General features: G+C 45.8%; 3 protein-coding genes across 3 annotated transcripts in view; 1 reads left to right on the forward strand and 2 right to left on the reverse strand.

Moving 5' to 3' along the window:
• Window positions 1-21,933, forward strand: part of LOC309550227 (uncharacterized protein) — a 1,381,219-nt gene that overhangs the window by 418,306 nt on the left and 940,980 nt on the right.
• LOC309548727 (uncharacterized protein) overlaps window positions 1-21,933 on the reverse strand; it is a gene marked incomplete at its 5' end in the record, with an annotated part of 365,133 nt that overhangs the window by 46,827 nt on the left and 296,373 nt on the right. The gene's annotated exons all lie outside the window — the stretch shown is intronic.
• Window positions 1-21,933, reverse strand: part of LOC309548723 (uncharacterized protein) — a gene marked incomplete at both ends in the record, with an annotated part of 158,513 nt that overhangs the window by 26,236 nt on the left and 110,344 nt on the right. Inside the window, one exon of the mRNA XM_082248679.1 lies at window positions 11,130-11,291. Coding sequence (XP_082104805.1) covers window positions 11,130-11,291 — 162 coding nt within the window. The remainder of the gene's footprint in view (window positions 1-11,129; window positions 11,292-21,933) is intronic.

Here is a 21,933-nt window from a genome sequence, read left to right on the forward strand (position 1 = left end):
CGAACCGCTGTGGAGAGCAGAGCGAGTAGAGGCCGTGGCCTAGTGCGGAGACACCTTGGAGAGGTGGCGGATGTCACAGAGGAGTGACTGATCGAGAGCGGAGACTTGGAGAGGATGTTACAAAGAGGTACAGCCTGGTGCGGAGGACTGTCGGAGAGGAGTGTAAGAGGATTGGGTGAGAGATACCTAATTGTAATGAGCACAGCAGCTCACGGACACAGTGAAAGGGTCTGTGACGCAGTAGAGAAACAGAGAGGACTTTAATGTAGTGGAGCAGTTGCCATGGGACACTCCTGATCTTTCATAGTGCACTCTTTCAGGCTTTATTTAAGATTGATATGGATTCTCTTGAGATATATCCATGCAGCTGAGTTAGTCAGATCCAACTGTTTTAGATTGTAGATTAGGGGGCCGGATGCATGGATAGGGAGGCGGTGCCCTGGCGCCCCCAATGCACCAGCCGACACTGCTCAGCAGAATGGACAGACTGCTCACCGTTAACACCCAACTGCAGTCTGATCCAATCTGCCCAGATGGAGAGGAACCGATCCCCTTCCAATTGTTTTTAGTGGAGCGGATTGCTCCAAGAGAATAGAGGGTCCAGTTGGGTCCACCTGAAAAACAGACAGGTGGATAAAATTAGACTGCTCATTTAAAAGTGCAATGTGATGGAAATAGAGAATAATTAATATATGTACGTTCCAAAGTGCTAGTGCAGTAAATAGGTTTCATACAAAAAGTCCAATGAAATTGTGTCCTGATAAACTTGTGCAGATCCAATGCAAGCTGTTTGCACCAACTTCAGTGTGACATCACCAAGACAATGCACACACCATCTGCTTACCGATAATTGTGTCCTCTTACAATTATGAGGTCATGTGTGCTTTGTCATCTGCTGGATATTTGCAGCCACTTCACTCAAAAAGCAACAGTGGCGGTGTGATGGCTTTCTCCCAAATGCAGCCTTTTACCACTCTATGCAAACCCCGGATATGCAAAGAATAAAGCACGCTGCTATAGGACATTACCATGCCAATGAAACAATTTGTCTCTTTATCCTAGTAAAGTTTGCTGTAAGTACATTAATAAAGCAGCTAATGCACTATAGAGTGCTTTATTCTTTGCATGTCGGGGCTTTCCTTTGATTGGCACCGGACTGGACAGAGTGGTAAAAGGCCGCCTTTGGGAGAAAGCCATCATACCGGCATTGTTGCTTTTTGAGTGAAGTGGCTGCAAATATCCGGCGGATGACAAGCACACAGGATCTCATACGTTTTATGAAGTCAAATTTTTTGGTTTGTGATTTGCCTTGGTGATGTTACACTGAAGTCAATGTAAACAGCTTGCAGTGGATCTGCATAAGTTTCTCACGGACTTTTTATATGAAATGAATGTTTTATGCATATTGTTTATTGCACCAGCACTTTGCACATATATTATTCCTGATAATCACATTGCACTTTTATTGTGGCTCACACTTATATGATGGATGCTTATGGAAGATATTTTGTATTACTGCAATTTTTTGGAAATTTGAAAGCAGTTTGATAGCATTGAAAATTATTTAAAGGAACAGCGCACCTAATTTTTATTTGGAAAAATATTTTGGTGTTGATATATTCGGGGCACAGATATATTATGGGGGGAATTCTCCAAACTCTGGTGCAAAGAGGAACCCTGATGTAAGGGGGGCTTTGTCACCAGAGCCCCCTTTGATCAGAGTTGCCAGTGTTCTCCCTTAAATCAGGGTGCACAGAGCTCCTTTTCATCAGAGTTTCCCATTACATTATAAAGGGGAACTCTGTGGATATTGATGAAGGGGCTCATACAGGTTCTGAGTCCCATCCTCCCAGCAGTGCTGCTGTCTCGGGTGCAAGAATGGTGGTGGGGAGCACCAAAATGCACCTTCGCCTATGTACACAAAAATCCTGGCACCGGCCCTGCTCATGGGCCCAGCTGAGGACATTTAGGGCCTTAAGATCAAAGATGTGGTGGATGTGCCCTTTTGGTTTGGGAACTGTGATCAGAGTAGAACTCCTGGAACTCTTCTGGCCACAGACCCGGAAATGCAGATGACTTACAGGTACGTGATTCTTCGCAGAATGGCTGCCTTGCCGCAGTGCATGTATGTGGGGGCGGGCAAAAATAAAAAAAGTCTCCCTGATAAAGAGAGAGGTTATTATATGGTGGATTTTATGTTGAACTCCTATGCCCAGCTGAGGACATTTAGGGCCTTGAGATTGAAGATGTGGTGGATGTCCCCTTTTGGTTTGGGAACTGGGGACAAAGTAGAACTCCTGGGCCCAGCTGAGGACATTTAGGGCCTTAAGATTGAAGATGTGGTGGATGTCTCCTTGTGGTTTGGGAACTGTGGACAGAGAAGAACTCCTGGAACTCTTCTGGCCACAGACCCGGAAATGCAGATGACTTACAGGTACGTGATTCTTCGCAGAATGGTTGCCTTGCTTCAGTGCATGTATGTGGGGGCTGGGAAAAATAAAAAAAAGTCTCCCTGATAAAGAGTGAGTGTCAGGGTTACCTGATCTGAGGCCGAGGTGCTAAGAGGGCTCCCCTTGCGGCTCAGTGCGGCTCAACCCTGGAGATGGTACAGAGGGTGTGGCACCCCAAGTGGCACGGGTTACCAGCTGCAGGCAGGTAGGTAGAACCAGGAGCAATCTGAGAGCGAACTCGAACAGGCTGGAATCACAGCAGGGTATAAGTCTTTCAAGGGCTCTGAAGCAGCCGGGCTACCTTGTGCTGAGGAATAGTCTCTAGTAGCGGAGACAGGTACTGGCCGAGGTCTTGGACTGGAGCAGGCAGCTGGAACCATGGTACAAGCCGAGGTCATGCACAGGAGACAACCAGAATAGCCGAGGTCTTGAAGCAAACCGGGGTCATACACGGTAGGTAACAGAAGCAAGGTCAGTGGGAGAAGCCAAGGGTCAAACCAGGAGCAGGAGATCAAATGGAATCAGGAACAAGCCAAGGTCACAACAGGAAATCACAGTAACACAGGAAGCTGAGAGATAATCCAGCAATGAGTCTGATCCTATGGCCACCTTTTATAGGCCATTTCCCTGACAGGCCAGCAGAGGGCTGTGTCAGTTGAGTCAGGAATGTCCATTGCTATTACTGGCAATGTTGCCAGTTCTCCTACGGTCATTTCCCTGACAGTGCCCCCCCCCCCCCCAAGGGGCAGCCTCCGGATACCCAGAAGGGCCAGTCTCTCTGAGTGTCTGTTGTGGAACTCCCGGATCAGTCTAGGAGCGTGTACATTATCTGCAGGCTCCCAGGAAATTTCCTCTGCAGAATATTCCTTCCACTTGATGAGGTACTGGGTTTTTCTACCCCTCTTTCTGCAGTCCATTATGACCTCCACTTCGTACTCCGCTTCACCTTCCACCAGGACTGGAGGAGGAGGCAATTCATCCCTACCAGAAAAAGGACTGGGTGCAACTGGTTTTAGCAGAGATACGTTAAATGCTGGGTGAATTTTGTAGTAGCTGGGTAAAACCAGTTCGAAAGCCACAGGGTTGACCTCCCTTTTGATCTCAAAGGGTCCAACGAATATTAGACCCAGTTTCCAGGATGGGCAGGAAAGTTTAAGATCAGCTGAGGAAAGCCACACTTTGTCCCCTTTTTTAAAGGTGGGTTTGTTTCTTTTCTTTTTATTATAGAACCTCTTGTAATCTGTTTGTGCTTTCTGGATGGCCTTCTGAAGGAATAAGTAGTTTGTCCGGATAGAATCAATCCGGTCTTGGACTGCAGGGACAGATGCCTCAGGAAGGGTATTGGGCAAAAAGGAGGGATGGAACCCATAATTCGCCCAAAATGGGGACTGGTTAGTGGCGGCATGTACCAAATTATTGTATGCAAACTCCGCACATGGGAGAAGGGATATCGAGTCATTTTGGGCAAAAGTACAGAAACAACGAAGATACTGTTCTAGAGTCTGGTTTGTTCTGTCTGGCCATTGCTTTGGGGATGGTAAGCAGAAGAAAGACATATTTTAATGGACAAGGTCTTACAAAGATCCTTCCAGAATCTGGAGGTGAACTGTACTCCTCTATCGGAAACAATTTTATCCGGAAGCCTATGTAGACTGATTACTTCCTTGATGAACATTTTTGCTGTTTCTGGGGCTGATGGAGTGCCGGTCATGAGCAAGAAGTGGGCCATTTTGGTCAGACGTTCCACTACCACCAAGATGGTAGGAAAACCCCCAGAGGAAGGTAAGTCAACAATAAAGTCCAATGAGATCATCTTCCAGGGTTGCTCAGGGATGGGTAGAGGCCTTAACAGACCCCAGGACTTGGTGTTGAACCCCTTGTAGAGCTGACAGACCACACAGGAGCTAACGTAAGACTGGCAATCCTTCCTTAAACATGGCCACCATAAGGAGCGTTGGATAAGCTCAAGGTTCTTTCGTACACCAAAATGTCCGGCCAGCTGATGGTCATGGAAAGTCTTCAGAACTTGGAGCCTGACTGGTTGGGGAACAAAAACTTTGTCCTGGTGCCAAAGTAACCCGTCTCGACTCCCCAAGGGGGGTACTTCTGTGTCCGCATACTAGGTGGATGCCTGTTTAATTGAGGATTTTAATTCTGGCTGGATCAGGAAAAAATGTTGTGCTGACAGAATGGTACTTGGTTCCACAGACTCAGGGGTATCAGGGAACATTCGGGAGAGGGCGTCTACTTTCTCATTCTTGGAGCCTGGTCGTTAAGTTATGTGGAAATTAAATCTTGAGAAAAATAAAGCCCACCGGGCCTGTCGTGGTGTTTAGATGTTTAGCGGCCCTCAGGTATTCTAAATTTTTATGATCCGTGAAGATCATAATTGGGTGGGCGGCACCTTCCAATAAATATCTCCACTCCTCCAAGGCGGTTTTAATGGCCAAAAGTTCTCGGTCACCCGCGTCGTAATTTCTCTCTGAGGGGCTCATCTTTTGAGAGAAAAAGGCAATAGAGTGGAGTAAGGCCTTAGGTCCTTGGCGCTGAGACAAGATGGCTCCTGTGGCTATTTCTGAGGCGTCTACCTCTAATACAAACGATAAAGCTGGATCTGGGTGCTGTAAGACTGGTGCAGAGGTGAACAGTCCTTTGAGTTTGGCAAATACTGCCTGAGCTTCTGGGGACCATTTGAATCTGGTAATTGGTGAAATGATAGCTGAAAAGTCTTTTACAAATCTTCGGTAAAAATTTGCAAATCCTATGAATCATTGAACACCCTTCTTATTTGAAGGGGCTGGCCATTCAAGGATAGCTTTCACCTTTTGTGAGTCCATTGCGATTCCCTCGGTAGAGATGATAAGATCCAGGAATTGGATGGAAGTCTTTTCAAATTCACACTTTTCTGCTTTAATGTATAAACTGTGCTTCCTTAGAGTCGCAAGGACTTTTTTCACGTGAGCTCTGTGGAGATCCAGGGTAGCAGAGAAGATGAGGATGTCATCTAGGTAAACGATTACGAAATAGTCCAGAAATAGCCAGAAAATATTGTGTACGAAGTGCTGGAATGTGGCTGGGGCGTTACATAATCCGAATGGCATAACTAAATATTCAAAATGTCCGAACCGGGTCCTGAAAGCTGTTTTCCATTCGTCCCCCATTCCGGATACGAACCAGATTGTAAGCTCCCCGTAGGTCAAGTTTAGTAAAGAGCTGGGCAGTTCGGAACCTTTGGAAGAGTTCAGAAATGAGGGGAAGTGGGTATCAGTTTTTAATAGTAATTTTGTTAAGTTCTCTGTAATCCACACATGGCCTTAGTGAACCATCCTTCTTCCCGACAAAAAAAATTCCAGCTCCAGCGGGGGAGGAAGAAGGACGGATGAATCCCTTTTCAAGGTTCTCATCAATATACAGTCGTAAAGTCTCTAGCTCAACCTCAGATAACGGAAATATACGCCCAAAGGGGATCTCGGCATCGGGAAGCAGTTCAATGGGGCAGTCGTAAGGCCGATGAGGTGGGAGAACATTAGCCTTCTTCTCATCAAAAACATCCAAAAACTCATGATAGACTGTAGGTATAGCCTGACTGACATCTGGAATTGATTGGATGGTTGAACAACTGGTGGGACTGCTAACCCCGGGAACGAAGCAGTGTTGCAGACAGTAGGAAGAGGGAAAGGAAATCTCCTGTTGATCTGTGGATTATGGGCCTGCAACCAGGGAATTCCCAGGATGATGGGGAACATGGGAGAGCAAAGGATGTCAAAACAAATTAATTTCTGGTGGCCAGTCTGTTATCGTGAGGATGGGCTTGGTTTCCTGGGTGACAAGTCCAGAACTGGGCAAGGAACCATCGGCCAGATGCACCTCAAGTCACTGACGTTTATTGCAGAGGGGTACACGGAGTCTTCTTGCCAAAGTCAAGTCCATAAAACAGCTGCAAGCCCCCGAATCAACTATGGCCTCTTCTGCCACGTGTAGTGAGACAGGAAGAACGAGATGAGACGGAGAATATCCGGATACTTGGAAGTAAGAACTTTGTGGGAGGAACTTACGGGGTCTCACGGGGCAGTTTCGTAGGAAGTGTCCGGACCCTCCGCAGTAGAGACAAAGATTGGCTTGTCGGCGGCATTGTCGCACCAGGCCGATCTGCATTGGTTCATCCTCTGCATGGATAGCGGGGAAAGGCGCTGGTGCTGGAGTTGGAGTGAAGTGGTAAGGGACCCTAGGCAACATCCAGGTTGGGCGAGAAGTCTGTGAGCGCTCAGAGCGACGCTCCCGGAGGCGCCTATTGAGCTGGATAGTAAGTTGAATCAGTCCTTTCAGGGTAGTGGGAGTCTCTACCCTGGCCAGCTCGTCCTTAAGAGATTCGGATAATCCCAGACGGTATTGGTACCTAAGGGCCGTCTCATTCCAGCACGTATCAGCAGACCACTTGCGGAACTCTACTGTGTAATCTTCGGCGGGGCATTTTCCCTGCTGGAGGGAATGCAAGGTAGCCTCAGCTGTACCCACACGCTGAGGATCATCATAAAGTTGGGCCATTAGATCAAAGAAAGTGTCCATAGAATTGAGAGCAGGGTCTTCTTGTTCCAGCAGGCCATGGGCCCAGGCCTGGGGCTCCTCCAACAGTAATGAAATCACAAACCCAACCTTTACAGTCTCTGAAGTAAAAGTTCTAGGCTGGAGGGCCAGGTATAGTTGGCAGGTGTTTCTGAAGGCCCTGAATTTCTTTCGATCACTGGAGAAGCGTTCAGGTATTGGCACCCGTGGCTCAGGAGGAGGAACCATAGTGTAGGAGGAAACTGGCTGTCCCGTAAGGGATGGAACAGAAACTGTGCTGGTGGATGGAGGACTGAGATCCGCAGGAGAAATTGTCAGATGTTGCAGTCGACCTTCCAGTTGGAAGTATCCCTCCTGCAGACGCTGTACTATCTGGGTGAGGGCAGTGACCTGTTGGCATAGAGCCTTGAGTGGGGAAGCACCTCTGTCGACCTCTGACATGGCTGGATTATACTGTCAGGGTTTCCTGATCCGAGGCTGAGGTGCTAAGAGGGCTCCCCTTGCGGCTCAGTGTGGCACACCCCTGGAGATGGTACAGAGGGTGTGGCGCCCCAAGTGGCACGGGTTACCAGCTGCAGGCAGGTAGGTAGAACCAGGAGCAATCAGAGCACACTGGAACAGGCTGGAATCACAGCAGGGTATAAGTCTTTCAAGGGCTCTGAAGCAGCCGGGCTACCTTGTGCCGAGGAATAGTCTCTAGTAGCGGAGACAGGTACTGGCCAAGGTCTGGGACTGGAGCAGGCAGCGGGAACAGTGGTACAAGCCGAGGTCATGCACAGGAGAGAACCAGAATAGCCAAGGTCTTGATGCAAGCCGGGGTCATACATGGTAGGTAACAGAAGCAAGGTCAGTGGGAGAAGCCAAGGGTCAAACCAGGAGCAGGAGATCAAACGGAACCAGGAACAAGCCAAGGTCACAACAGGAAATCCAAATAGGAAGCACAGAAAGCTGAGAGATAATCCAGCAATGAGTCTGATCTTATGGCCACCTTTTATAAACCATTTCCCTGACAGGCCAGCAGAGGGCTGTGTCAGTTGAGTCAGGAAAGTCCATTTCTATTACTGGCAATGTTGCCAGTTCTCCTACGGCCATTTCCCTGACAGAGAGGTTATTATATGGTGGATTTTATGCAGAACTCCTGGGCCCAGCTGAGGACATTTAGGGCCTTAAGATTGAAGATGTGGTGGATGTCTCCTTTTGGTTTGGGAACTGTGGACAGAGAAGAACTCCTGGAACTCTTCTGGCCTTAGCTCAGTGAGATAGAGTTTGGAAGACTAATGTCATAGACAGGTTGCCAAAAAGTTTAGGGCTTTAGAAAGGACCTCCAATGGCTGTCAATGTGGTGCCTTCTCCACTCTCCATCTCACTAATAAAACCCCAATGGATGACTCTCTATGAACTGATCACACTCCAATCACCGATCATCTAATCATTGGTAAAAAAAAAGACTCGGCACAGAATATTGTACGAAGACTTTTTATTGGACAAGATCAGAATAAGCGATTACCACACAGTAATGATATGAATAAAATAAAGCTTAAATCTTTTATAATAGAATTAACAAATGTATCAAATGTATTAATAATCATACATTGGTTGGACCAATAAAAAGCCGGCTACTTCAATAAACCTAAAAGAGCAAAAAAATTAAGCAGCCAATCATCAGGTAGGCATTCTTGACCGTGATGCGATTGAGGACCCTATAATCAATGCAAGATCTCAACCCCCCCCCCTTCTAAGAAGGTTCACCAGTGAAAGATAAATCCTGATTGGCTGCTGTGGGTTAATGCATGTTACAGTGATCTTTTTCCATCCAGTAGGTTAGATCTATATACATATTTATAAGTAGAACACACAAAGAATGTATTGTCAGAATTGTTTGTCTGCTGCCCCATGTATTGTCATGAATGCCCACTTGTTGCCCCCATGTATTACCAACAGGTGCGCACACCGTGGTGAAGAAGCACAATATTACGTGTGAAACGCGTCCACCTTTCTGTATCCCGTATTGACTGTCTGCAATAAATATCATCGCTATAACCTGTTGGAGTGCCACCATTTTCATTGGTTTTATGCCCCATATATTGTCAGGATTGCCCACTTATTATCCCATGTATTGTGCGGATTGCCCACCTGTTGCCCCATGTTTTGTCTTAATTGCTCACTTGTTGCCCCATGTATTGTCATGGCTTCCCGCCTGTTGCCTTATGTGGGGAAGGATCGGTAAAGGTAGATAGTTGAGTCATAATTTTACCACCCCCCTTAAGCTTAAATGGCAGCCGGATGGGGCGGTACACATGGCACTGCAAACCTCGCACCCCCCGGTCACATTGGGCAATGCTATTCAACTGAATGGGGTTGTGCCGCAACAGCCCCGATGCATACGGTTGCGGCGTATTGGCGTGGTTAACATAAGGGCTCCCAGCTGCCTGCCAACCCCACAGTGGGTCAGAGGGCGATGCGGGTGTAAACCAACCCCGAGTGCACTGTGGTGGTTTCACATTTGTTTATGGACTAAACAGTTCCACCCGTTACAATCCAGCGTCCATTTCCCGTTGTACCAGCAGGGGGTGCACTCTGATGTTTCATTATATTTCCTTTATTTTTAAACATTTCCCACACTCTGAACATGAAATCGGAGCCTCTAATATAAGTGTGAATTCTTTGCTGTTTGAAACGTACATAAGGGGTGAAACATTTCCCGCACTCTGAACATTAAATAGGACTCTCGCCCGTATGAACTTTCTGGTTTCTAAAAAATAAACCTTTGTTTGGAAAACATTTCCCGCACTCGTAACAACATCTGTGTGTAAGTAGGTGTTCTCTCTTAGTAAAACATTTCCCGCACTCTGCACAAGATGAGAGACGCTCACCTGTATGAACTTTCCGGTGCCTAACAAGTAGACATGTGAACGCAAAACATTTCCCGCACTCTGAACATGAACAGGGAAGCTCACCCGTGTGTATTCTCTAAAGGCTAAGAAGGTTTCCTTTTTTATTAAAACATTTCCAGCACTCTGAACATTAACAGGGATGCTCACCCGTGTGTATTCTCTGATGGCAAAGAAGGTTTTGTTTATGATTAAAACATTTCCCGCACTCTGAACATGAATAGGGATGCTCACCCGTGTGTATTCTCTTATGGGTAAGAAGGCTTACTTTATGATTAAAACATTTCATACACTCTGAACATTAACAGGGAAGCTCACCCCTGTGCATTTTCTGATGGCTAAGAAGGTTTATTTTCTGACAAAAACATTTCCCGCACCTGGCACATGAATAGGGACGTTCAACAGTGTGTATTCTTTTGATGGGTAAGAAGGCTTACTTTATGATTAAAACATTTCCCGCACTCTGAACATGAATAGGGACGCTCACCCGTGTGTATTTTCTGATGGGTAAGAAGGTTTAATTTCTGATTAAAACATTTCCCACACTCTAAACATTAATAGGGATGCTCACCTGTGTGTATTCTCTGATGCCTAATAAGGACTACTTTATCCTTGAAACATTTCCCGCACCCTGAACATGAGTAAGGACGCTCACCTGTGTGTATTCTCTGATGGCTAAGAAGACTTACTTTATCCTTAAAACATTTCCCGCACTCTGAACATGAATAGGGACGCTCACCTGTGTGTATTCTCTGATGGCTAAGAAGGCTTCCTTTATTCTTAAAACATTTTCCGCACTCTGAACATGAATAGGGACGCTCACCTGTGTGTATTCTCTGATGTCTAAGAAGGGTATCTTTATTATTAAAACATTTCCCGCACTCTGAACATGAATAGGGACGCTCACCTGTGTGTATTCTCTGGTGGCTAAGAAGGCTTTCTTTTGTATTAAAACATTTTCCGCACTCTGAACATTTATAGGGACGCTCACCTGTGTGTATTCTCTGATGTCTAAGAAGGGTTTCTTTATTTTTAAAACATTTACCGCACTCTGAACATGAATAGGGAAGCTCACCCGTGTGTATTCTCTGATGCCTAAGAAGGTTTCCTTTCTCATTAAAATATTTCCCGCACTGTGAACATGAATAGGGACGCTCACCTGTGTGTATTCTCTGATGGCTAAGAAGGGTTTCTTTACGATTGAAACATTTCCCGCACTCTGAACATGAATAGGGACGCTCCCCTGTATGAAGTTTCTGGTGCAGAAGAAGGTGTGCTTTTCTACTAAAACATTTCCCGCACTCAGAACATGAATAGGGTCGCTCCCCTGTGTGAAGTCTCTGGTGCTTTAGAAGGTTTCCTTTTATACTAAAACATTTCCCGCACTCTGAACATGAATAGGGAAGGTCACCTGTATGTATTCTCTGGTGGCTAAGAAGGCTTCTTTTCTGTTTAAAACATTTCCCGCACTCTGAACATGACAGTGAATTCTCTCCTGTATGAACCCCTTTATGGTATAAAGAAGATTCCCTGAGATGAGATGGTTTCCCGCACCCGTCGGCACTGTCAGATATTAGAGGACTATGTGAAGTATCAGGAGATTCCAATGATCTCCTCCAATGGTGAGGTCTGTCATGTATATTATGAGGAACGGGATTTACTTCTGGAGAAGATGCCATGTCATTATCTTCTGTAGTCACATCTTCCTCCGATTTCCTTCTATTCCCACCACAGAGTCCGTCTGTCAGAAGACAAGAAAAATTACCAAGAGTTTTCCACACTCATATACACTGCTCAACACTTTATAATCAGAGTATAGCATCAAGTCAGGGAAACTCCTGGGATATTCATCTGGTCAGTCAAGTAGCAGAGGGGGTTGTTATCAACAGGTGCACTCAATGGGCAACAATGAGACGACCTTGAAAACAGGAATGGTTTTACAGGTGGAGGTCACTGACATTTTCCCTACTCATCTTTTCTGAGTGTTTGTCACTAGTTTTGCATTTGGCTGGGGTCGGTGTCACTACTGGTAGGATGAGGCCATACCTGGACCCTATAGAGGTTGCACAGGCAGTCCAACTCCTCCAGGATGGCTCATCAATACCTCCCATTGCCAGAAGGTTTGCTGTGTCTCCCAGCACAGTCTCAGGAGCATGGAGGAGATTCCAGGAGATAGGCAGTTACTCTAGGAGAGCTGGACATGGCCATAGAAGGTCCTTAACCCATCAGCAGGACCGGTATCTGCTCCTTTGTACAAGGAGGACCAGGATGAGCACTGCCAGAGCCCTACAAAATGACCTCCAGCAGGCCACTGGTGAGAATGTCTCTGACCAAACAATCAGAAACAGACTTCATGAGGGTGGCCTGAGGGCCTGACGTCCTTTAGTGGTGCCTGTGCTCACTGCCCGGCACTGTGGAGCTCGATTGGCATTTGCCATTGAACACCAGAATTGGCAGCTCCATCACTGGCACCCTGTGCTTTTCACAGATGAGAGTAGGTTCACCCTGAGCACATGTGACAGACGTGAAAGGGTCTGGAGAAGCCGTGGAGAACATTATGCTGCCTGTAACATCGTTCAGCATGACCGGTTGGGTGGTGGGTCAGTGATGGTCTGGGGAGGCAAATCCATGGAGGGACGCACAGACCTCTACAGGCTAGACAATGGCACCCTGACTGCCATTAGGTATTGGGATGAAATCCTTGGACCAATTGTAAGACCCTATGTTGGTGCAGTGTGTCCTGGGTTCTGCCTGGTGCACAACAATGCCCGGCCCCATGTGGTGAGAGTATGCAGCCAGTTCCTGGAGGATGGAGGAATTGATACCACTGAATGGCCTCCACACTCGCTTGACCTGAATCCAATAGAACGCTTCTGGGACATTCTGTTTCAGTCCATCCGATGGCGCCAGGTTGCACCTCAGTCTGTTCAGGAGCTCAGTGATGTCCTGGTCCAGATCTGGGAGGAAAAACCCCAGGACACCATCCGTCGTCTCATTAGGAGCACCCCAACGTTGTCAGGCATGCATACAAGCACATGGGGACCATACACACTACTGAGGACCATTCTGAGATCCTGCAATGACATTTCACCAAAATGGACTCGCCTGCTGCATCATTTTTTCACTTTGATTCTTGGGGGGTCTTTGAGTTCAGCCCTCTGTAGGGTGAAAATTTTCATTTCCATCAAACTACAGTATGTGGCATCCTTTCCTTCCTAACACATGACCCAGTCCATACCAGTATAGATCCTAACACATGACCCAGTCCATACCAGTATAGATCCTAACACATAACCCAGTCCATACCAGTATAGATCCTAACGCATTACCCAGTCCATACCAGTATAGATCCTAACACATGACCCAGTCCATACCAGTATAGATCCTAACGCATTACCCAGTCCGTACCAGTATAGATCCTAACACATTACCCAGTCCATACCAGTATAGATCCTAACACATTACCCAGTCCATACCAGTATAGATATCCAGTATGATGTTTTTCTGGCTGCAATCACAACACCAAACTATGACAACTACCCAATACAGGCATACCCCGCTTTTAAGTACACAATGGGACCAGAGCATGTATGTAAAACGAAAATGTACTTAAAGTGAAGCAATACCTTTTTTCATTTCCTAGGCAAGCTGGCTGGCCACAAATAGGATATGTTGTAGTCCTGGGTCCCCTCACATTGCTCCCTAAGTTTGGTATCCCTGTCACTTATGGTTTTGGAGTAGTGCCATGTCAAGCTGACCACGATTTCCCATAGACGCCAATGTAAAAAACTGGGAGTAATGCCATGCCAAGCTGACCAGGCTGTGTCCGTACTCGCGAGTGTACGTAAAGTGAGTGTACTTAAAACGGGGTATGCCTGTAAATAAATTATATAAATCCAGTGTTGGTCTTCAATCTGATTCATAAACAGTAAAACACATATATATTGTGCTCAAAATAAAGTGCTACATGCAATTTTCTATTAAAACGGTGCTAGAAAAGATGTCTGTGAATAATTCAATTGTAATTCTTCAGATATAAATATTTAAATGAAATAGTCCAAAAGAAAAAAATTATATAGAGAACATCCAAAATAGCTTGTGTGAATACGTTCCTCGCTTATATCCGTGCTTCACTCATGCAATTAAGTGACTAAGATCTCCTTCACCTTGTGTGTCACCTCTGAGTGCTCTAGCCTCTCACCTTGCCTATAAGGTGAGAGGCTAGAGCACTCAGAGGTGACACACAAGGTGAAGGAGATCTTAGTCACTTAATTGCATGAGTGAAGCACGGATATAAGCGAGGAACGTATTCACACAAGCTATTTTGGATGTTCTCTATATAATTTTTTTCTTTTGGACTATTTCATTTAAATATTTATATCTGAAGAATTACAATTGAATTATTCACAGACATCTTTTCTAGCACCTTTTTAATAGAAAATTGCATGTAGCACTTTATTTTGAGCACAATATATATGTGTTTTACTGTTTATGAATCAGATTGAAGACCAACACTGGATTTATATAATTTATTTATTGATATCACTGGTAAAGAAGTAGCACTCTGATATTTATTTATTTATTTATTTATCCATTGATACACACCGTACTCATATATTTATTTATTTTAAGAAAACCTTGATATTGACTGATTTGATTAATACACCTGCACTTTCATCACCTAAAAACATAAATATTATATTTATCACGCGGAGCACCTTTAAAGCAAGAATTGTACACATCACTGCCACCAACCCAAATAGAGATCCATTAGAGCCAATCCCTGAAGCGCACCACTACCCTTTGAATTATATCATTTACTGCTTTAGTATCAGTCCCAGTGGCGCTGCAGCAGGGAGTCTCTGGCCACCTCAGACAGCGCAGGGATCACACACACCCCCTGTATGACAACTAACCAGATCAATGATACCACCCAACCAATCATCACTAAGTAAGCTTTAACCCATTCTTGTATAATTACCCGAGCTGATATCTGGAGAAGTTTCTTCCTCTTTAACTGCGTCCATCATCCCAACCTCCTCTGTAAAATGCTGATCACCCCTCACATACGTCTTTTCCTTTATAACCCCAATTTGTACATTTATCAGATCTTCGTCCTAAACCAACAAAATGGCAGAAATAATAATAAATACAAAAAAAAAAAAAAAATAAATAATAATAGAAGAATGATATCTCTTAGGGCTTGGGATCATTTTCCTACATTCTCATTCACCTGATGATGGTGGGGGATGGTGTGATCTTCCTGTTTGGAATCCCGGGAATACGGAGGACGGGGACATCTCTCTGGTGGATTTCTGTAACTGGATGACTCCACCATGGTGTCCTGGTACTGCTTTCTGTGACCATTTGGAAACTCTGCCTCCTCCATTACAAAATCATCATCATCCTTCTCTTTTGTCTCTTCTTTAATGTTGACCTGTGTGGCATCTCGGGAATACAGAGGACGGGGACCTCTCTCTGGTGGGTTCCCATTACTGGATCCATCTGTAGGAAACACACACACTGACTGAATACATTGTTTCTATGTGTTTATCAGATGATGGGGGGATCTAGGTGGAGCCTCCGTACTGCTCTCTCCTTTACAATAAAGTCTCCTCTTACCCGGTGATGTGAGGGGCGGCTGATTCTCCATCATGACGTCTTTGTAGAAGTGGATCTACAGATCCTCAAACATCAATCCATATACCCAAACAGTTTTTGTATTTAGTGGCCATCACTCACCTGTGCTGATGTCTGGAGAAGATTCCTCCTCTTTAACTTTGTCCATCATCCCAACCTCTTCCCTGAACTGCTGATCACCCCTCACATACGTCTCTTCTTCCTCTTTAACCTCATCTTTTATATCTATCAGATTTTCATTCTAAACAAACAAAATAGCAGGGAATGGTTTCTTTAAAATGTGAGCACAAATATATGGAATATATATGGAATATATATAGTGGAATATATTTTCATACAGTCAGGTCACTTTTATGATTTCGACTTCCATCTTCACCTACCTGATGATGGTGAGGGATGGTGTGACTTTCCTCTGTGGAATCCCGGGAATACAGAGGATGGGGAATTCTCTCTGGTGGGTTCCCATTACTGGATCCATCTGTAGGAAACACACTGACTGAATACATTGTTTCTATGTGTTTATCAGATAATGGGGGATCTAGTTTGAGCCTCCGTACTGCTCTTTCCTTTACAATAAAGTCTCCTCTTACCCAGGGATGCGAGGGGCGGCTGATTCTCCATCATGATGTCCTTGTAGAGATCCTTGTGTCCTTTTAAGAATCTTCTGAGAATCCTCCGCACCTCTCTGGTCAGGTCTGTGTTTTACCAATAGAAATAAGAGTGATGTCATGTGACCTCCCAGAATCCTCCTCACCTCTCCGATCAGATTTGTGTTTTATTAATAGAGATAAGAGCGCTATCATGAGAGAAGTGAGAGAAAGAAAGGTGGCAGCATTGGGTCTGGGTGAAGAGTGGGGGACAGAAGCGTCAAATATGGGGTGTGAGGAGTGGAGATCTGCAATGTTGAATAAGGGAATGAGGAGTGGGGGACAACAGTGTCAGTGGGGGTAGTGGAATATAGGTGAGCAGTGTGGGAAGGGGGGTGAGGAGAGGGGAACAACAGTATTGGATGAGGAATGAGAAGTAGGGAACGGGGGTGATAGATGGGGTGAGGGATGGTGAAAAGCGGTGTTAGGTGGGGGGTGAGGAGCGGGGGACAGTGGCGTTAGATGAGGGTGAGGAATGGGGGACAGCAGTGTTAGATGAGGGTGAGGAATGGGGGACAGCGGTCTTAGATGGGGGTGAGGAGTGGGGGCTCAGTTGGTGTTGGGGCAGAGGACGGGATTAATGTTAGTAGTGACGAGTGAGGAAAGCTGCTGAATATTTCCAGAGGTGAGTGCCGGTGTCACCCCGAGCTCTGCCTCTTCCCCAGATAGATTATGAGTACCTCGGCTCTGCCTGGTGAGGGCGCTACAGGAGAGCTGGAGGAAGTTTTGCTGCTCATCCTACTTATGTGATTTCACCGGGGGACTGCAATCTGATTCTCAGTGTTATGCGTTCCTCTCTTTCTGTTCCCCCGACATAAAAACGGAAGGAGAACATTTTCTTTATGTAATTAAAGATTATATATAGAAAATAATATCTTATTACCTCCTCTGCTGCCACTTCCAGCTACGTCTTCTGTCTTCTCTCTTCTTCCTCCCGACTGGCCTCTGAAATTCCTATTTATATCTGACATCACTTCCTCTGTGGACCTACATCACTTCCTGTCAGTATCTTACATCACTTCCTGTCTGTTCCTCACATCATTTCCCCTCTGTGCGTTCCATCTCAGAGAAGTCAGGTCACCACCTTGTGGACCATATTGTAAGGTGACCAGATTTTTAAAATGAAATCCAGGGACATATTTTTATATGGTAAACTATTTTATAAGCATATTTCCTTGAAATGATCTATGCATTGTATGTGGGATGTGTTTATGGAATGATTGTAGATAGAAAAAAAAAAGATAAAGACACTTTTTAGAATTTTTTGGGATGGGACTACAAAATGTTAGGAAGATAAGATAGAGGAAAAACTTGGAGGGGGGGGGGGGGGGGTGGCCAAATTCAAATCCAATCCGGGCAGGAGTGATGGTGTCACCCTCTCTGCAAAAGGTAAGAAATACTGCAGAGCTGCAATGTGCAAATAGTGGTGAAACACCCGATATATAATCATAATAAAATGTAAAATATGCACATTAATTGTACTATTTATTATGATTATATATGGGGGGGAGGGGGGTCACCACTATTTGCACATTGCAGCTCTGTGATATTTCTTACCTTTTGCAGAGAGGGTGACACCTTCACTACTATATTGTAATACAATGGATGATTTGCACAGGATATTCATTTATAGGTTTTACCATTATAAGTCCATTTGTAGAATTCTATAGATGAAGTGTAGGGCAGTGCTGCATTTTTTGTTTTTTATTGTTGCACGTTAGATGAGGGAACCAGCTAACAAGATTCTCTTATTGCTTTTGAGATTTTTTTTAGTTACATGGTAGTTGTTTTACTTGATTTGTTATGTCCCCTGTGGACAGGTAACCAGTGGCTCTGCATATTGGTGGTCAGTGTGCCCCCTGTATGCTGGTGGTCAGTGTGCCCCCTGTATGCTGGTGGTCAGTGTGCCCCTGTATGCTGGCAGTCAGTGTGCCCCCTGTATGCTGGTGGTCAGTGTGCCCCTGTATGATGGTGGTCAGTGTACCCCCTGTATGCTGGAGGTCAGTGTTCCCCCTGTATGCTGGTGGTCAGTGTGCCACTGTATGCTTGAGGTCAGTGTGCCCCTGTATGCTGGAGGTCAGTGTGCCCCCTGTATGCTGGAGGTCAGTGTTCCCCCTGTATGCTGGTGGTCAGTGTGCCACTGTATGCTGGAGGTCAGTGTGCCCCTGTATGCTGGAGGTCAGTGTGCCCCCTGTATGCTAGTGGTCAGTGTGCCCCTGTACTGTATACTGGTGATCAATGTGCCTCCTGTATGCTGGTGGTCAGTGTGCTCCCTGTATGCTGGTGGTCAGTGTGCTCCCTGTATGCTGGTGGTCAGTGTGCCCCCTGTATGCTGGTGGTCAGTGTGCCCCCTGTATGCTGGTGGTCAGTGTGCCCCCTGTATGCTGGTGGTCAGTGTGCCCCTGTATGCTGGTGGCCAGTGTGCCCCCTGTATGCTGGTGGTCAGTGTGCCCCCTGTATGCTGGAGGTCAGTGTGCCCCTGAATGCTGGTGGTCAGTGTGCCCCCTGTATGCTGGCGGTCAGTGTGCCCCTGTATGCTGGTGCTACGTGCAGGCTGCATGAGGATTCTACATACTGGAAGATACTATGCACAGGGTGAAGGAGGATGCCACGTGCAGGGTTCAGGAGGATGCCACATGCAGGGTTCAGGAGGATGCCACGCGCAGGGTTCAGGAGGATGCCACGTGCAGGGTTCAGGAGGAAGACAGGAGTTCAATTGCACAAGACACAGAGGAGTCAATGGGCCTTTCTGAGGAGTGTGAGGAATCTCAACCTAGTTGTAGCTCTCAAGGGTTGGAAAGTGAATCTGAACCCAGAGATGGTTCATTAAGGCTACGAAGGGAAATACACCCGCCAAAGAGACTGACGTATGATACCCTAGGAGAGAGTTATGAAGACCAAATTGTAATGCCCCAACGCCCAACACAAGTAACTGCCTCTTCTGTTGGGATTCCCAAGGAAGATGATCTTATTCCACCCGCTGACACTATTAGGTTGGCCACTGATTTCTTGTTGGCCTATTGTGAGAGTGACTCAGACCTTTCTAGTAATTTGTATAGTCAGCTGTTCGAAGGTGCATTTATTGACCAGTTGTCAGCTGCTATTAATTCCACACAAGACTGCTGTTAGTTTTAATTCTGAGGTTCTTTATATCTCAATGGAGTCAACAACTTAGGAGTCCCATCATCTTTGGGGACCAAAGACATTCAAGTGGGGGGAGGATGTAGCCAAGTAAAGAAATCGCTACCAGCATAGTTAAGGCTGATATACTGTTCCTTTAAGTTTGTTGCTTATTTTGAGGTTCTCCTGAAGAGTGGCGTGTTGGATTGTGGAATATATAGTCTAGTGGAAGATGAAGACTGTGCAAAGTGGGCCGGATGGAACTATCCTCCCAGGGAGCTGCAGGTTCCGTGGGGAATTATGGGAGAGTCTATAAATAAGGGGCGGAGTCGGATGTTCGCTCTCTTGCCTTGGGGACCGTGTGCAGTGTGGATGTGCCGGAGAACCGCCGTGGAGAGCAGAGCGAGTAGAGGCCGTGGCCTAGTGCGGATGTCACAGAGGAGTGACTGATCGAGAGCGGAGACACCTTGGAGAGGTGGCAGATGTTACAGACAGGTGACCAGCCTGGTGCGGAGGACTGTCAGAGGATTGGGTGAGAGATATCGAATTGTAGTGAGCACAGCAGCTCACGGACATAGTGAAAGGGCCTGTGACACAGCAGAGACACAGAGAGGACTTTAATGTATTGGAGCGGTTGCCATGGGACACCCCTCATAGTGCTTGGGGAACCGGGAGGCCTCATCTGTACACATACAGTGGTTTATTTTGACTTCATTGTAGACAGAGCCTGGATTACAAATACCCCTTTTTCCCTTTGGATTACAAATATCATTCACGGAATGATTAGAGCTCCTACTGCTGGCGAAGATTAGCAAGGCCATACCCAGGAAGAGACTCATTTAATTCATAGGAAAGGGGACCCCTATAGGTGATAGAGTGCACTCTTTCAGGTTATATTTAAGATTGATATGGATTCTCTTGAGATATATCCATGCAGCTGAGTTAGTCAGATCCAACTCTTTTATCCACAGTTAATATAGAGACAAACGTCTGATTTGTCACTCTCACACATTTATAAGAGGAATTGAATCATTATTATATTCATATACTTCTTCAGTTAGATATTGTTATATCTAGTTGTAGTTGACATTATTGGTGTATGAGATTCTGAGTCTTGGGCCACTCAGTGATTCTGGGACTTTAAGATTCAGAATCTCACTTTGGTTCTTTGCACTCATACTTCCTGTAGTGTTGAAACTATATCTGTTCATTTCCTTCTTAAGTCAGTAAACTGATATATTGTTATTCAAGTGTCATTGTTGTTTCTCTGAACTACCATGTCAGAACCCATAGTGTCAAGCGGGTTGGAGGTGCCTCAGGGTCAAGGGAGTGTGGAGTAAACGAACATACTCACCAGCCCCTGTGGGGGGCGCGCTACATATATATAATCTCTGTGCGCCAGTATCTCCTTCCTCCATTAGCAGAAACACAGGATCTCCATCTTCCCTACTAACAGAACGGTGATCTGCCTTGTTTACATTGGCAGACAACTGTTCCACCTCTCTCAGGAACGAATACTGGGTACCGATGGACACCCTGTCCGCTGGATCCGCTGATTGACTCCTGCTGTGTCCATCAGGAGCTGGGCACGCCCCAGACCCAGAAAATCAGATGACGGACAGGTACGTGGTGTAGCGCAGAACGGCTGCCCTACCGCAGTACATGTATGTGGGACAGTCAAAGAAAAAAGTCTCCCTGATAAAGAGAGAGGCTATGACCTGGTGGATTACATAGTTACATAGTTACATAGTTACATAGTTAGTGAGGCTGAAAAAAGACACAAGTCCATCCAGTTCAACCTATGATGTGTGTGTGTTTGCTTTTAACCGTACATTGTATACCCCTGTATGTTGTGGTCTTTAAGGTGTCCATCCAATAGTTTTTTGAAACTATCAATGCTCCCCGCTGATACGACTGCTTGCGGAAGAGAATTCCACATCCTTACCGCTCTTACAGTGAAGAACCCCTTACGCACTTTAAGGTTAAACCGCCTTTCCTCTAGTTTTAGTGAGTGGCCACGTGTCTTATTGTATTCCCTTACTCTAAATAGTTTGTTCCTTATGCTAGGGTCGCCAGTACAGTATTTGTACATTGATATCATATCCCCCCTCAAGCGTCTCTTCTCCAGAGAGAATAGGTTCAGTGCTTGTAGTCTTTCCTCATAGCCGATGTCCTCCATTCCCCTAATTATTTTTGTTGCCCTTCTCTGGACTTTCTCCAGTTCCAGCACATCCTTCCTGAGGACCGGTGCCCAGAACTGGACAGCATACTCCAGATGTGGCCGGACCAGAGTCTTGTAGAGTGGAAGAATAATCTCTTTATTTCTGGAGTGAATCCCCTTTTTTATACAACCCAGTATTCTGTTGGCTTTGCTTGCAGCGGCTTGGCATTGCATGCCACTTCCAAGCCTGTTGTCTACCAGTACCCCCAGGTCCCTTTCCATCCTAGACTCACCCAGAGGTTCCCCCCCTAGTGAGTAGCTTGCTTTCTGGTTTCTGGCCCCCAAGTGCATTACTTTACATTTTTCTACATTAAATCTCAGCTGCCATGTAGTTGCCCACCCCGTTATTTTGTTCAGGTCTGCTTGCAAGATTTCCACATCCTGCATAGAAGATATTGGCA

The sequence above is a fragment of the Pelophylax lessonae genome (assembly GCF_965119305.1).
Source record: "Pelophylax lessonae genome assembly, chromosome: 3".
Classification (NCBI taxonomy): Eukaryota; Metazoa; Chordata; class Amphibia; order Anura; family Ranidae; genus Pelophylax; species Pelophylax lessonae.